At 33.1% G+C, this 17546-nt stretch overlaps 1 protein-coding gene across 17 annotated transcripts in view; it reads left to right on the forward strand.

Annotated features, from left to right (window-relative positions):
* The first annotated feature begins 32 nt into the window (after positions 1-32).
* The window catches only part of CCDC18 (coiled-coil domain containing 18), a 120245-nt gene continuing 102731 nt past the window's right edge, over positions 33-17546 (forward strand). For 9 of the 17 annotated variants that reach the window (XR_004322655.1, XR_004322656.1, XR_004322658.1 and 6 more), the window contains exons 1-9: positions 33-208; positions 1377-1512; positions 2005-2179; positions 4406-4567; positions 6074-6180; positions 6647-6775; positions 13241-13337; positions 14658-14779; positions 15693-15984. Coding sequence is in view for 13 of the 17 variants with exons in the window: in XM_032487096.1 (XP_032342987.1) it covers positions 1379-1512; positions 2005-2179; positions 4406-4567; positions 6074-6180; positions 6647-6775; positions 13241-13337; positions 14658-14779; positions 15693-15984 (1218 nt within the window). In the remaining 4 variants the exon portion in view is untranslated. Of the gene's footprint in view, positions 209-620; positions 1513-2004; positions 2180-4405; positions 4568-6073; positions 6181-6646; positions 6776-13240; positions 13338-14657; positions 14780-15692; positions 15985-17546 lie in introns of those variants that run through there. The other 8 variants (XM_032487098.1, XM_032487097.1, XM_032487099.1 and 5 more) reach the window with 8 other exon arrangements.

The following is a 17546-nucleotide window of genomic DNA, read 5'->3' on the forward strand; positions in this document are numbered from 1 at the left end:
CCCCTTTTTCCCTTCACCGCCCTGTAGGGAGCTAGAGATGTTGCAAAGGTAAAGCAGAATGGGGACCGATCCGTTGACTTTTGTTTGGGAGAGTCTTCTCATTTAAGCCGAAGCAAATTTGTGGAAACGAGGAAAGAGGATAGAAACATTTTTTTCTCTACAAAGATTCCATAACATTTAATTTCCTGCCACAGTTTCTAACAATAAGGTGAGAGTTTTCTTTTGATCTTACTCTCTACATTTTGAGTGAGGAATAAATTTGTCATGTTATTTTAGCTGCGTGAGAAGGAAGCGCAGTTTAGTAACCATCATTCGAGGAAAATATTGAGTTTCTCTTAAGTGCTTTACAGTCCTGAACAAAATACACAGGACTCCTAACCTTTTGGAGTTTGAGATGCTGTCAGCATTCTAGAAGGGTGATGAAAGAGATATTACAATGATAAAGGTAAATGGGATCTGAAAGAGGAATGTAATTTTAAGATATACAGAAAGGTGTAGTGGAGATTACAAAGCCTTCATTTTAATTGTATTATTAATAATATGTGTCTTAATATATAATAATTATATATTTATTATTACTAATAGAATGTGGTCCTTTATCATGGTTTTTGTGTACAAAGGTACTTAGAGAAGTTCACAACCCTAAAGATACCCATCAGTTGAAGAAACAAAAGCTTTAAAACCTCATATATTTCTGTGAGTTAACAATTCTGCTAATGTCATTTTGATCTCTGGTTGTGATGTGAGTGTGTATGATTTTTAAATTTTATAAGCATAGTGAATGGGAGATCGGGATAACTTTTATCTGATATAAATTACCTTTAAGAAAATATGAATGATTTTAATGATACCAATTTTGTTAGACGTTCAGAGCTTGTAACGTGATTGTGTAAGTGCAAACACTTCATGTTGAAGTTAGTCTGTAATAAGGAAAATGCAGCGTGACAGTTAAAGGGTCTTTGGCTCTTGATGACTTAGGTTCAGGTTTTGGTTCTGCGGTTTACCGTTTGTGTAACCTTGAACAAGTTATTTAGTTCGTCTCATTCTTAGTTTCTTCATCTTTAATATGGGATGAAAATACTTAGTTACACAATTGTTAGAAAGATTAAAGGTGCTTAGTAAAGGGGAACTATATTAACTATACCCTGGCTATAATGAAAAATGGATTCATTGAAATGCTATTGAACTTTCCGTTATGGCTTTACACTGCAAAGAAGTTGATTGTTGCTGGGGGTTTTGTTTTAAATTACCATGAAAGATTTAACGACATTTGAAATAGAAAAATGATGAGTTAAATTTTATTAGAGTGAGAGTATTTTGACTGACACCACAGATTCTTTAAGGCAGGGTACGAGAAATTCATTTCTTTTTTAAAGAAATGGAATCTAGTTCATCAGACTACTATAATAAAGACAATGAAGAAGAAAGTTTGCGTGCAAATGTTGCTTCCTTAAGACATGAACTGAAGATAACAGAATGGAGCTTACAGAGTTTAGGAGAAGAGTTATCCAGGTGAGTTAAGTAAAATTACGTATGGAATTCTGACTATGACATTAATTTATGAATGTAAAATGTATGAATTTCATTATTAAATACTATGTTTCTGATGTGTCCGGAATAGGAAACAATGTTCTATAATTTTGAATATAACTCTTGGTTTAGGGAAAAAGTAGAACTATTAGAGAAACACTTACATATTAAAACCTTTAATATATTGGGACTCAGCGTATAAAATACAAGTTTGTGCTTAGTTAATCTTTTATTATTATGACTGTTTTTTGAAACTTAAGTAACCTTAGCATAGAGGCTCTAGAAATACATAGATTGCTAGTTTAAAACTAATTATGGTTTATTTTAAAGTTATGAAATACCTTAAGTTCATTTGTAGCATCTGATTTCCAGCAGCATTTCAAGTTCTTTCCTTTGTTTTTTTTAAGTATATATAGGAATTTAGAGTGAATACTTAAGTATCGAATAACTGAAATGTATTTTTTTTTTTTCTAGTGTTAGTCCAAGTGAAAATTCGGATTATGCCTCTAATCTCTCAAGGTGTGAAAGGCTTATTCTGGAAGATCTTTCTCAGCCTAGCCAGCTTGGACTTTTGAATTACTCACCTTATAAAAAAATTTGTAAGATGCCCAATGGGGGTACTGATTTTCAAAAAAAGCCAAGAGATAAGGTTATTGTTTTTAGCTCTGTTTACTTAAAAGAGTTTTAGTTTTAGACCTGTCTACTTGAAATACTTTCTTTTTGAGTTTTTTCTTCAAATGACTTATTCATGTTTTCCATAGTCTTTTACTATAGTGCTCAAGACTCTGAATTTAAATATAGTGGTTCTTGTTCTGTCCTAACAAGTTAGAGAGTAGTTATTTTGGTACATCCTATTTTTAAGCTTATATATTTACTACCTTTTTGCAATTAAGTATCTTGTTTTCTTAAGTAAATTGTAACCCTCTTGATTATAGCACTGTACCACGCACGTAATAGGTAATCAGTATTTATTAAGTCGTTACAGTATACTTACTGGTTAGCCTGGATCTGGTGCTCCTTTCATTATCTCTAAATTTTGTGGATGATGTTAGATGTCTTTCCTGATCTGGAACTCACTCTCTCTCCCTCTTTTTTATGTAGTCATATTATCTATCTCGCTGTGTGTACTCTTCTTCCTTACTCAACCCTTTTATCTCCTTTTCCATGCTCTTCTTTTTTATTAATCCTCTGCCAGCATGCATATATACATATGGTTGCATATGCACACTGTAATCTTTTTTGATAAAAATTTGCTCTTCCCTCTTCAGAAAGCCAACAACTGAGATTTTCTTTTTTAAGGAAGCTGCTTGATGAAGCTATCTGAGCCTACATTTTAGAAAATAAATTCAAATTCCGTGCCTACAAGGATTATGTAACTTTGGGAAATGTGATATCTATTCTAATTTGAATTGCTGATTGTTTTTATTATATATATGCCTTCGTTGAAATCACTGAATTTTACCATAAGCAAAATCAAAAGACATATGACAAATTGGAGGGGACAAAGTATTGGTAATGCCTATTAAAGACAAAGAGTTAATCTCTTTAGTATATAAAGAGCTCCTAGAAAGAAGGAACGATCAACAACCCAGTGTGGAAATATGGGCAAAAGACGTGAATGGAAAAGGAAATTAAAATGATCTTCAAACAAATAAAAAGGTGTTCAATCTCAGTCATAATAAGAGAAATTCACTACCAAATTATTAAACATCCAGATATTTGACACTATTTGTTGGCGCTATTAGAGGGAAATAGGCAGTCTCATACATTGCTGGTAGAAATGCAAAGTAATACAACCCTTATGGAGAGGCATTTGGTAAAATTTACCAGAATCACAAATGCATTTACCCTTAACTTAGAAATCCCTTTTCTGGAAAACTACCTTATACAGGTACACCTGCACAAGTACAGAATAAGGCATTGTTTTTCATAACAGAAGACTAGAAATAGCTCAAGTGTCTAGTAATACTGGACGAATAAACATGCAGTGGAAATTGTAGCTGAGGGGGTTAAAAAAAAAAAGAATAGGAATTTCTCACTAAATTGATTGTTAAGAGATTTCCAGAATAAATTTTTTAAGTGAAAAATGTAAGATGCAGAGCACCATATGTACTATGTTGGTTTTTGCATAAGGAGCTGTGGGGACTGAGTAATTTGTGTTGCTTGTATATGCAGGTGGAAACACTAGAAGTCTAGATTAACACCTTCAATAACTCTCCTTTTCAGGAGTTTACTATTTTTTGCTGTCTGTTGTTATAAAAAAATTCATAAGCATGAAACTTGTAAAGATGGTTGCCTGTCTACTAAAGATGGGAATGATCCTTCTGTATGTACTCTTTTATATAGTTCTGACTTTTTAATTGCATAAGTATATAACTTATTCAAAAAATAAAATTGAAATCATTTTGAAAACCTCAACTCATGAAAATTAAAATAATTTAAAATGTATATTCAAAAGAATATAATAGAAACATATGTACAGTTAAAGAATAATTTATCCATTTTGTTTTTGGTGGACATTTGGGATTTTATTGTTTTTACATCTTTAATCTTCAGGTGCAAAAGCTTCTACCAGATTTATACCCAGGGGTAATATTGTTGAGTCTTAGCATGTTCAGCTTTACTGGATGACATCAAGAACTCTTCGAAAGTGTACCACTGTTTTCCAAGCTGTGCTTAGTTATGCACATGTTCACCAGCAGTGGAGGAGAGAGTCCTGATTGTCTCACGTATCCCCACCAACACTGACTAAATGTCTTAATTCAGTTTTCCAAACTGCTTAATCATTTTATTGATAATTGTTCATTATTTCCATTAATGACATGTAATGCCTACTGAAATAATCTAAAATAGATTGTTCTTTTTCATTTTTCAGATGTCTTTTTCATCTTCTGCCTCTGTGGATCAGGAGATCAAAAGTCTTCGAGAGAAACTTAATAAACTTAGGCAACAGAATGCTTGTTTGGTCTCACAGAATCATTCTTTAATGACTAAAATAGAATCTGTTCACTTTGAATTAACTCAGTCAAGAGCAAAAGTATGTTTCTTGAAGTGGTGACTATGCCAACAGAAAATAATTCTAATCATTTTAGGATTTATAATTGGAAAAATGTTCATTGTATTGCCTTAGTGTGTTATGCATAATAGTTTTTATTATGATAATATAGTATCAACATGTTATAGAATCAGTTTTATGTGAATTTAATATCTGAAAAGTAGGAGAACTTGTGTAGTTTATGCATTTAGATAAGTCATAGTTTCTAAAAATTTAAAGATTACCAATTTGTATGGTTTTACTTCTTGTAGAAAGGAGATGTAGCTTGCTTATTTTCCTCTTTGAAATAATAAATTCTCATATTGAAAGCTTAAAATAGAAAAAAGAAAAGGGAGAAAAATAACCAGTTTCCACCATCTAGGAACTACCTAATTGGTTTATTACATAGTTGAATCCAGACTGTTCGAATAGTTTTCTTTTTTCCTGTGTTTTACTTCTTACGTAGTCAAAGCATTTTCTGATGTACTTACTTAGCTTTTACAACTGTCATTTTTTTATGGTAGCATGATGTTTACTTATGTGAGTATAACCATAATTTAATTAATAATACCCGTTTAAGTGGTTTCCTGTATTTTGCTGTATGATACAAAAAATTAGAAGAAACCAAAATGTCCAATGATAGAGGCACGATAAAGTAAATCATGCTATATCTGTGCAATGGATTGCTACAGAGCTTTTTGTTTTTTAGGTAAATATATCAGTACAAAATGCAAAGTTGACTTTTATGTACCATTGTTAGGTTTAAGTGGTACAGTATGTGTGAAGGCACTTACAATGGTGTCTGCACAGTCATTTCAAAAACTTACCTAATTTATTTAGTGGCAGAAAAACATTACAGAGCAACACGCACACACAAACACATACAAATGTAATAATTGTTTTTTATGAAATGAACACACGTGTCTATATATTTGTGTTTGTGTGTGTATAGCTATACATACATATGACATATCTAAGGACAGGGCTATGCTTCACGATACTGTTGATAACTTCAGGAAGGATTAGAAGGCCATGGTAAGGCTTTCACTATTTGCTTTTATAGATAGACTGTTTTAAAATGGGAGCTTTTTATTTTTGTGTGTGTGTGTGTGTATTTTTCAAACAGAACAACTGAGCCGAAGGAGAAAAGCTGCTGCAGTGAACATAAAGCTTTTTTGGTGTTTGGGATTATTTCTGGGATAGATTTCTAGAATGATCAAATCACAAAGAATTTGTTCAGGCATTTAGCTGCACTCTACATTCAGTATTCTGATTTTTGGTCGTTGTTGCATTTCTACATTTTACAACTTCTTTCTGGGAGAAATACTTTGTTTTTCTTGCTGAGACTGGCTTGTGACGATGGCGTGGCCATGTAGATCAGTAGACAGGATGCGTTTCACAATTCAACAACTGAGGAGTACCACCCCCTGTCAGATGGTAAAAACCTAAAGACCAAGTAGATTAATGTATTTTGTGAGGAAAGTACTCTAAAAGTTGTTTTTGTTTTAGGTTTCTATGCTTGAATCTGCTGAACAACAGGCAGCCAATGTGCCAATCTTAGAAGAACAGATTATAAATTTGGAAGCAGAAGTTTCAGCCCAAGATAAAGTTTTGAGGTAAACAGACTTTTTATAGCTTTAAAATTTTTATTTCCTACTCTTTGACATATCTTATTAAATTTTGTCCACCACCCCAATAAATCTATAGTGGTCTATAGACTGTCTTAGAACTTGTTGAATCTATTTTTGGTCCATCATACTTCCTCTTGGCTGCAGGATACATGTAGTAAAATGGAGGCTAAAAAAGACTAAGATGGTATGATATGATAATGCTTCTAGTATCTGATCATTAAATAGGATATAAGCTTTTATTTCAGATACATTAATCATTTGATAGAAATATCCCTTTATTCCTTATAAAAACCCATAGTTGACAAGTGATGAATATGCCTTTTTTCTATCTCTTGTTAAATATTTATTTCTCTTAACTGAGTGATTTAGGTAATAGAATTCCTAAAGTTGAACTATTCTTGCCTACCTGGAATAATCTCTTCAACAGCCTTTAAAAAAATCTGTTTTATAGAGAGGCAGAAGATAAATTGGAGCAGAGTCAGAAAATGGTGATTGAAAAGGAACAGAGTTTGCAGAAATCCCAACAGGAATGTATAAAGTTGAAGGTAGACTTACTTGAACAAAGTAAACAAGGAAAGAGGTATGCGTTTTTAAAGCAAATAATTGTTTTTATAGGGGGAAAATATATTATGCCTATTTAAAATTCTACCTGGTTTTTGAAGTGGAAAATTTTTAGAAATCTGGCAGTAGAATAATTTAGTGTTCTTTTTTTTTTTTGACCAATAATTTAAAAAAAATTTCCATTAAAATTTTCACATGTGGACTTTATGTTATTGGTATTTTGAATTGGTATTAATTCCTTAAAGCTAGGTAATGATTATTTACTTACTTCTGAAATTAAATAAAATTTGTAAATGTGGTTGGGTCTCCTTTCGGAATATGTAAGTAATGCCAAAATACCTATTTTGTATAAACCATGCCCTAAGATAAAGTTTTATAGGTAGTTTTGACCGTATAACCATTAACTTCGAATGTCAGTTAACTTTTAAACTAGTAAAGATTATAAGTTTTTTAGTTTAATGAGATTTTACATTATAATAATGTGAATTATGATGAAAATTAGAAAACCTGAAGCAGTGATGTAAAACATATTGCATATCACAGCTTGTGATATTCTTAAGGGAAAAACTTAGCCTCCTGTGCATATATTAAAATTAATATATGAATGAGCTAAAACATGCAATTTATATAGTCAGGAAAAAGACATAAAAGAAAAAAACCTCAAAAGAAAAATATAAGTAATTAAATAATAAATATTTAAGGGTGAAATGATAAATAGAAAGCAAAGAAACAATAGAGAATCCCCAAAGCCTAAATCTGGTTCTTTTCATAGTGACCAAGATAATGGGCATCAGACAAGGTTAATCCAGGAGAGAAGACACAAAAAACAATATTGGAATTGAAAAGGGACTCCTAAGTTACAGATTTAGCTATGATTTAAGAAATAAGACCAAATACTATGAACCATTTCAGCATAATACATTTGAAAACTTAGACTAAATTATTTTCCAACAAAATAAAGTTTAACAAAACTAACTTGAGAATAAATTGAATACTTTACTAGATGTCTAGCCTGTAAAGATACTGAGTCACTAGTCAGAAACTTGTCCACAAGAAAGTAAAATAATTAAGATGATGATGACAAAAGGAAACAGTCCCATTATGGGCCACAGTGGCTAAAATGAAAGACTCACAGTGTCAAGTTTTGAATGTTGTGGAGCAGCTGGAATTCTAATACCTTTCCAGTAGGAGTATAAATTGATAGAACCACTTTGGGAAACTGTTTGCCAGTATCTACTAAAGCTAAACATAAGTAACAGAAATGAAGGCCTGCATCTGTCAAAGGACATGTGCAAGGATGCTCAAAGTCGTTTTATTCATAATAGCTAAGTGTTCATCAACAATAGAATCAATCAATAAGTAATATTATATTCACATTATGAAGTATAGGCATCAGTGAACAAGAGCAACTATAGGTATTTAACAATAGGGATGAATGTCACAGATACAATGTTAAGCAAAGGAAACCAGATGTAAAAGAATGCTGTGTATTTCCTTAAGAACTCAAGAATAGGCAAAATTAATATATGGTATTAAAAATACAAATGGTGTGTACCTTTTTGGGTAAAGAGTATTGGCTGAGAGGGTGTACAGGGAGCCTTTTGGGTGCTGGAAATATTCTATATTTGATCTGGATAGTAGTTATGTTGGTATATACATATATACAGATTCATTCACCTCAGACTTGAGCACTTTACTCAATAAAAAATTAAAGTAAAAACTGTAGGTTAAATATGAAAAAACTTACAGAAGATTGGTACGCTCTTAGTGGAGTTTTAAAAATGTTCTCAGGATGTGTTTTCATCAGATCTGGAAAGACATGCAGACATGGAAAATGCTGTCATGAAAGAAGTGTTTATACTCACAGATTTCTAGAAGTAGGAGACATGACATGTCATGTAGACCATACAGAGAAGTATTAGGGTTGATTAGGAGGCAGAGAGAATTGAGGAAAACATGAAAAGAGATATTACTGTGGTTTCTGTGGGAAGAAATGGTTGAGGTAGGGTAAGCAGCCTTTGGATTGGTTAGCGTGAATACTCTCAGTGGGCTGAAGTGTAAGACTGTCCTGAGTTGTCTGGTACCTGGTCTGAGGAATTTTGGCCCAGAGCGTAAGAGCCAGATAGAGGAATGGGGAGTGGGCTCTGGATTACTTAGTTTGCACGTGAAAGGTGCATGCCCAGGTGAGGAGTTTACTGTCTCTGAGAATTGGCTAGCCTGGGGAGTGCCAGTTTTCCTAGGGTCAGTAAGGCCCCAGATGTCAAAACATCAGAATAAAAAGACATAGTGCAATGGAGAAAGTCATAAAGGTTTATTGAAAGTCTTAAGATCTAACTAATAAGGTATATACCATTTTTCTGGATGGGAACCTAATATAAAGGTGTCATGTTTTCCTAAAATAATTTATACATTCAGTATATTTCCAATCAATATCCAAATAGAATTTTTGGTAGAACTTAATGAACTGACCCTAAAAAGCATATGGAACCCAGGTCCAGGAACAAACAAGGCAATTTTGAAGCTGTGGACCAAGGGGGAGAACATGCCTATAGATACCAAGACTTAGAAAGTTATGCTAATTAAGTCAGTGTGATACAGTTACAGGAATAAAAAGATCAGTGATACAGAACAGAGACTCTAAAGCAAGCACACATACAGTGGAAACTTGGTATGTAACAGGTGCCATTACGAATCAGGGCAAAGGATGGAAGAATCAGTAATTAAGGTGCTGGACGAACTGACATGTGTTTCGTATGTGATACAATGAAAAGGGCACAGCACCGTTTATGTGCTATGCCTCTCAAGAATGAATAGCTTGAATTAAATCACAAGGAAACATCAGACAAGCTCAGGTTGGTCTTCTGTAAAACAGCTGTTTATTCTTTACAATTGTCAGTGTCATGAAAGACTAAGAAAAACGGAGAAGATGTTCCAGATTAAAGAGACTAACGAGACTTGATAACTAGGAGCAGTGTGTGATCCTGGATCAGAAGAAAGAAAATTCTATAAAGGAATTATTGGGATAATTGATAAAATTTATATGGGAATTGTGTATTAGACAGTGATACTGTATCAATTTTAGATTTCGTATGTTTGGTAGATACTTGTGGTTATATGAAACAACATTCGTATTCTTAGGCGATAACGTGCTAAAGTATTTAGGGGTAAAGTAATTACTCTAGCATACAGTTTAGTGCAAAAAAATCAAGTGAGAGATAAAAGGCAATGGTGGCAAAGTGTCAAAAAGTGGTGAATCCACATTAAGGGTGTACTGATTTAAAATTTTTTTTTAAAGTTCAAAAAGTGATGCTGGGAGAATTGATTATTGATTAAAAAATTAGGTTTTTTTGCCTCATACTGTACCTGCATTTAAAAAAAAAATTACAGATGCATTAAAGGCCCAATTGTGAAGGTAAAACTTTTAAGAGAAAATACAGGGGAATAGTTTCTAGGTTGTTTCATGATGGGGAAGAATATTTTAAAATGAGAGTCAGAAGGCATAAATATTATACAGGGAAAGTTTGCTTAATTTTAAGTTCATTAAAATAAAAGCCTCTGTTGTATAAAACACATCAATTAAGATGTAAAAAAGACAAGCCAGATGCTTGGGAGAATACCTGCAAATAATATAGTTCACAAAGATTAGTATCCAGAATTTGTAAAGAACTCGCATGAATCAGTGAGAAAAGCAGGGGAAAATCCAGTAACAGAAGACAGAATCTGAAGAGGTAAAGGACTGGAAACTCAAATGGCCAATGAAACATGAAAGTTGCTTAATCTTGCTGTCATCAGAAATGCAAATTAAAACTACAGTGAGGTTGTAAAGCTACAGTCATCATTAGGTTGACAAAAGTTTTTAATTTGATGATAGTTATAATACCCTAATGAGCATTTTTGTGTGTAAACACTTTTCTAAATGCTTTAGGTTTATAACTTATTCCTCAAGCACATGCGATCACTAATATACTCATTTTATAGTTGAAGAAACTGAATTAGAAGTTAAGGTCACCAGTTAGAAGGTGGTAAAGGTAGAATTTGAACCCAAACACTGTGGTGCTAGGGCCCACTGGATTGAAATCCATGCCCGAGGTAGTAGTGCAGAGCAGTAAGCTAGAAAGATTTTGGAAACAGATTCCATTCCCTATAACCTGTGAGTTCTTGGCCAAGTTACTTAACCTTTCCGTGGCTCATTCTTGGGGAACTGCCTTTATTACAGATTGTTGGGAGGCTTAATTAGGTTACTATTTTATTGTTTTTCTATACTGCTTCAATCTAAGTGTGGATGAAGATGTGATGTAACAAACTCATACACATTTCTGGTTGGGAGAGTAAATTGTTATAATTGCTGTACTGATTTTTTTTAAAGGATTTAATAAAATTGGAGGTGCACTTTCTTAGTACCTTCAACTTTGAAATACCTTTTGGAAAATGTCTAGCAGTTCAGCTGCTAGTTATTTGTCTTAAAGAAACTCTTGCACGTATTGCCCAGGAACTGTGCACAGGAATGTTCATTGCAGTGTTGTTTGTATTAGCTGGAATCAACCTCAATGTCTATCAACTTAGAAAAAGAAGACAAATGATCGTATTTATACAACAGAATAGTATATAGTTGATTTTAAAAACTGAACCATAGTCACATGGGTGAACATACTGATAACAAACAAAAGAGTTCTGCAGAAGGATGCCATTCATATAAAGTGTAAAACATGGAAAAAAGGCTACAATATTTCATTGAATGTAAGATTCCACAGATTTTAAGATGCACTGTTATTTTAATAATCACTAAGAAAAAATATCACCATGAAACTGTGACATACTATCAGTCATAAAATACGTATCAGTTTTAGAGATGTTAAAAAATGTGAAAACAGTATTTGTATTAGAATAGATGAACTATGATGTACTATTTGTGGATTTTTAGGTTAACATGTGAATGTACAAAATGTATCGTAATTAAAAAACAAAGTCAGACTAGGGTTACCTCTGTGGAAGAAGTCAGGGGAATGGGATTTGGAGGCGAACACAGAAGGACCGCAACTCTGTAATGTTTGTAATGTTTTATTTACCTAAAATAAAGAAGGCTACATGAAACAAAAATAGCAAAGACTTAAGATTCATGAAAGTTGGGTTGCTAGTAGCTGGATATATTTATCCATTCTTTTCTGTGTGGCTGAAAATATCATGACCTTTTTAAAAAAATTGGTGGTGAGAAAGGGTAGGTACGTGTAAAGTGGATAAGTTTAGCTTGAAAGGATGGATGGCAGAGGAAAGCAATATATCTGTTGAGCTTTTTGTCTGTTTAAGTGAGCAATGCAGGTTCTCTGAATTCAAGCTCTGCCAGCTAAGGAATGGAATATATTCTCTTAGATTTTCAAATAAATCCCTTATTGTTTAAACTCTATTTTTTTATCTGAAACTTGGAACCAAGTAGACATCTCTTATATCCACAGTTGCTATCCAAACTTAAGAACCACATATATTCAGGAAGTAAGAGATACTTTCACTTGAGTTTGTGAGCTAATAGAGAGGAGACTAAGGATATAGAAGATAGAGTAAGTTCCTGAAAGGGAAGAGCTAAGGTCCAGAGTATAGATAAAGGAATTCACCTTGAATAAGAGGAGAATCACTAACTTCAAAGGAATTGATGAAAATAGGCTTGAATATAGAAAAGTTTTTAGGTGTGAGTATGAAGCTGATCAAGTTCCAGCCTAGTAGTCTCAATTCAGTGTGAGAAGTACGAGGAAAGGTCCGGGTCAGCTATGAGGTGCCACAGCGTTGATGGACTAAGACAGTGCTTGGTAGTGGTTGGATTTTGTTGTTCAGATTTTATATCTTGTATTAATAGAAGTTACTGTTGAAATACCTTTTTGAAAATTTAATTGGCCTTTGCAAAGATCACAGAATTAACTGAGTATTTTTAATATACTAGACAGTGGACTAATTCTGTAATACCTGATCTTTGAAAATTTATTAAATAGCCTCAGGCTACATCCCTAATCTGTTTTTGGCAGACAGAGAAAAAATTACCAACAGAATGTATGTATGTTTCCAAGTTTATGTTTGTAAGTGTTCTATGTTATATTTTATTTTTCATATTGTTAGAGTGGGGAGATTATTGTAGTCTAATCTTCATTTTGCTGTTTTTAAGCCTTGTACTCTTTTTTTTTTTAAGCTACTTGATGTTTTATTTTTATTTATTTTTTTAAACTTTTTTTTAAATTGAGTTGTGGTCATTTTACAATGATGTGTCAAATTCCATTGTAGAGACAATGTTTCAGTTATACATGAACATACATACATTCACTGTCACATTCTCTTTTGCTGTGAGCCACCACGAGATCCTGTACTTATACTCTTTTTTAGCACAGAGAAATCTGCTTCTCTAGTTATTCCTTACAATTAAATACAGGTTACTTTGAAACTTAAATATACTAGTGCAGAGCATTCTTTACTTTTTTATTGATTATCCCTTTTTGAATTTTAGAGCTGAACGACAAAGGAATGAAGCTCTATATAATGCTGAAGAGCTGAGTAAAGCTTTCCAACATTATAAAGAAAAAGTGGCTGAGAAACTAGAAAAGGTAAGACACAGTTGTGCAAATTCAGTGTTTTGTATTACTGTTCATATTCTGAAAATAAAAACAGACATCAGTAGAATATCTTTATGGTTAAAGCAGGGAGTAATTTTTATGATCTCATTCATAATAAAATCATTAAAACAAAGAATTTATAACAATTAAGTATAATCACAATTTTCTTATAATGAGCTGAAACTTTTTATCCAAATAAGGAAAAAAGAATGAAGATAAGAGAAGGAAAAAAGTACAGAGAAAGGTGGAGTGAATGAGCAGAGCCTGGAGCTGCAGACGTAAAAGCAAGAAATTTGTTCCCATCACCTCAGTGAAAATGAAGGCAGAGTAGATTATGTAGCCTTATAGTGGCTTAATTACATTCATTGAGTATCTTCAAGTAATACGAGATAATAACCCTGTTTAGAGCGAGGCCACATGTTGGATGTTCAAAATGTTATTCAGATAAATTCTTTATGTCCTTAACTAATATTTATAAATTCTGTTCAAGGAAACGTAGAGGGTAGAGGAAAGAAATATTATTGTTTAAAATAAAATCAAGAGCCCATTAGATACGGAAATCTGAAGTGTGAATTAGTAAGGTCACTGTTTTGAAAGTCTTGGAAAAGACCCCTGTGGGAATGAAATACTGTAGAAGGGATTTCTTCCTAGGGTAATCTGGAGGGGGAGGTAGGATAGAGTACCTAGTGGGGGAACATCCTCTGGGAGAGGGAGGACTTCACAGAGGAAAGACAGGAAAATGTAAGAGATATTTTTTTACACTTCTCCTTAGGATTATGAGTTTCAAACTGCTCAGCAGAGACCTGTAGTTAGATAGATACAACAATGGAAGTGGGGCAGATCTGTCCAGTCCTCCCCTCCCCCTACTCAAACCTGGGTGCTTGACTTTTATCTATCTTAAATTTGGGGCTGCGATTTCACTGGGGTGTTCTGTGGCTAAAATTTCAAAAATTACCTCTCTCAAACATTTGCACTAAAGTCACATTATTCTGTAGTAACTTGATGCAGCATCTTTACGTGAGTTGCTTGCCTTGTCCACGTGATGCTAGAGCACTTCTGCTTTCAGGTAGTAGTGCCATTGTCCCTCTGTTGAAGGTTCTTAACCTTTTCTGGACAGGTAGTAGCATCCGCCTCCTTGTTCTTTGTTACTGCCTAGGAAGTTCACTTTGCTCCTTTCACTACAAGGCTGGGGACTTAAACTTGTGGAACACTTACTCCCCTCTCTTGCTTATTTCTGAAATCACTACATTTTAGTTTGAAACACCTAAAACTTATGATCTCATTAGTGTGTAAAACAAATTATTGTTTTAGGTTCAAGCTGAAGAAGAAATATTAGAGAAAAATCTAATTAACTGTGAAAAAGAAAATAAAAGGCTACAGGAAAAGTGTGGTCTATATAAAAGTGAACTTGAAATTCTGAAAGAGAAATTAAGGTACAGTATCCTGTTGTAGAAAAGGATTTTTGTGTGGAAATAGAGAAAAGCTGAAACATTTTAAAATAGAATATTTTGAATACTATAATTATGGCCTTAAATTTTATAGAAAGATATAGGCATTGTAACTGAAATTGTTTTCTATTTATAAAGTTAGGATTTTAAATGAATGAAGCATGGTGTTGATATTAATATACTTGTAAATATAAGTAATATGATCAACATATTTGCTTTAAGTATATTTAGAAAAAATTAGCACAAACACGATGTCCTTGTAGTGTGACCGCATTAGCTAGTTAGTAAAATACGTATTCTTAATATCATCAAGAATCACTAATACAACCTTCTCATTTCAAGGATGTTAAAAGTGTGAAAAGAGGAACTGATAAAATACAATAACGGTTCTAAACATTAGATTGTTCAAATGTGTGACATGTTTTTATAGATACACATAGATATTAAAAAATATTACTGCCTTGTAATCTGTTAATAGTTAATTAGACTCTGTCTTTTAGAATTGTGGCTAATAATTCATGATTTTTCCTTATACTATCTGAAACTTCTTTGTATTGCAAAATGTGTCAGGATTTTGGAGTTAGCTTTCCTGTCATACGCTTTTAAAAAGGGAGCAGAAATGCTTCCAAGATAGTGGGGTTATTCTGCCCAACTACTTACTGTGAGACACTGGGCAAGTTTTGTAAGCTTTCTTTGCTTCATTTTCTTCACCTGTGAGCAGGGTGTAACAGTCGCGCCAACCACATTAAGTCGTGAGTCCCTAGCTTGCAGAAGGTAGGCACTTAGTGAATGTGAGCAAGTATTGTTATTTCAGAATTAAGCCTTAAAATATCTTAAAAGTAGATTAACTAAATATGATTATTGAAAATGAATGCATATTTTCATTTTTGTTTCTTAGGCAGTTGAAAGAAGAAAGTAATAATGGAAAAGAAAAATTAAGGATCATGGCAGTGAAAAATTCCGAAGTCATGGCGCAACTAACTGAATCTAGACAAAATATTCTGAAGCTAGAGAGTGAGTTAGAGGACAAGGATGAAGTACTTAGAGAAAAATTTTCTCTAATGAATGAAAATCGAGAATTAAAGGTTCGTATTGCAACACAGAATGAGCGACTGGATTTGTGTCAGCAAGAGATAGAAAGTTCAAGGGTGGAACTGAGAAGTTTGGAAAAAATTATGTCCCAGATGCCAGTAAGTATGTGTGACAAGGAAAAGTTTACCAAAGTGCTTTATTAGAGATCATTTTGTTGTTGCTTTGTTACCTTCTGTTTTTTTTCCTTTACATGTCTACTTTCAGTCATCAGTTCTTTTCTGATCTTTTTTTCCCCTGCACTTTCCTTTCTACCATTCCACCCTTTCTCAGTCTCTCAGTCACCATGTATAAGAATGGCACCAAATTTAAAAACAAAGAATAGTTTTATTGAAGTAACACTTACATACCACAAAATTCACCCATTTTAAGTGTAATGTTTCAGTGATTTTTAGTAAATTGACAAGTTTTGGAACAATTACCACAATCCAGTTTTCAAACACTTCTGTCATTTCCAAAAGTTCCCTTGTGCCCGTTTATAATTAGTTCCTGTATTCACCCTCACTCCTGGGGAACCACTAATCTACTTTCTGTTGGAGATTTGTCTTTTCTGGACATTTCATATAAATGAAATTATACTATATATGGTCTTTTGCATTTGTCCTGTTTTTGAGGATCATTCGTTGTGATGTATATTAGTATTTATTTATTTTTTAATTATTGAATATTATTCTTTTACATGGATATGCCACATTTGATTTATTCATTCACCAATATATGGATATTTGGGTTGTTTCTGCTTTTGGTCTGTTATGAATGATGCTGCCATGAACATTGGTGTACAAGTCTCCGTCCACATATTTCTCTCGAGTAGATACCTAGGAGTAGAATTGCTGAGTCAAATGAGTAAATTTATTCCAAACTGTTGTCAAAGTGGCTGCACCATTTTACATTCTCAGCAGTAATATATGGGGATTTCTGTTTCTCTGCATCTTAGCCAACATTTGTTACTGTCTGTCACTTTGATTATAGTCATCTTAGTGGGTATGAACTGGTATCACCCTGTGGTTTTAATCTGCAGCTCCCTATTGACTATGTTGTTTAACTTTTCATATACCTATTAGAATTGCACAGAACATTAAAATGTTTGTATGGTAGTAGCTTCTCTATGAGTTATATAGATGACCATATTATAGATGACCATATTATAACTAGGAGATTAGGAAGAAGGTAAGTATACTTGTGTTAGAAATTTGTTATTGATAGGTTCAAAATAAAAGTGAGATGAGAGAAAGGTAGGTAAATGTGTCATGGCTAGTTTCACATTTGGATGGATGGTAGACGCTTACCAATTTTAAACTGTCGTGAAATTATGAAGCTGAAAGGGACCTTAGTAATCATCTGGTTTGCTATCATCATTTTATTGGTAAAGAAATGTACTCAAGGAAGTAAATAATTTGTCCAGCTAGCTAGTGGCAAAATTAAAACTAGGATGTATGATTCTTGGTTCTCATCCCTCTGCTGTATCTACTTTCCTAGAATACTGATTATTTGCTTAGAGTTTTAATGTCCTGTTTGCTTTTGAAATTTGATAGTAATCAGATTAGGTAGTATTCATTTTAAATTGATACTTCCATTTAACTCAGTGTCAAGAATTACTTGATATGTGATTCTCAAAGTGGTGTGGTAATACATGCTTGATCCTGTGTGACATGGTTTGGAA

Source organism: Camelus ferus, chromosome 9, assembly GCF_009834535.1.
Source record: "Camelus ferus isolate YT-003-E chromosome 9, BCGSAC_Cfer_1.0, whole genome shotgun sequence".
In the NCBI taxonomy this organism is placed as follows: domain Eukaryota; kingdom Metazoa; phylum Chordata; class Mammalia; order Artiodactyla; family Camelidae; genus Camelus; species Camelus ferus.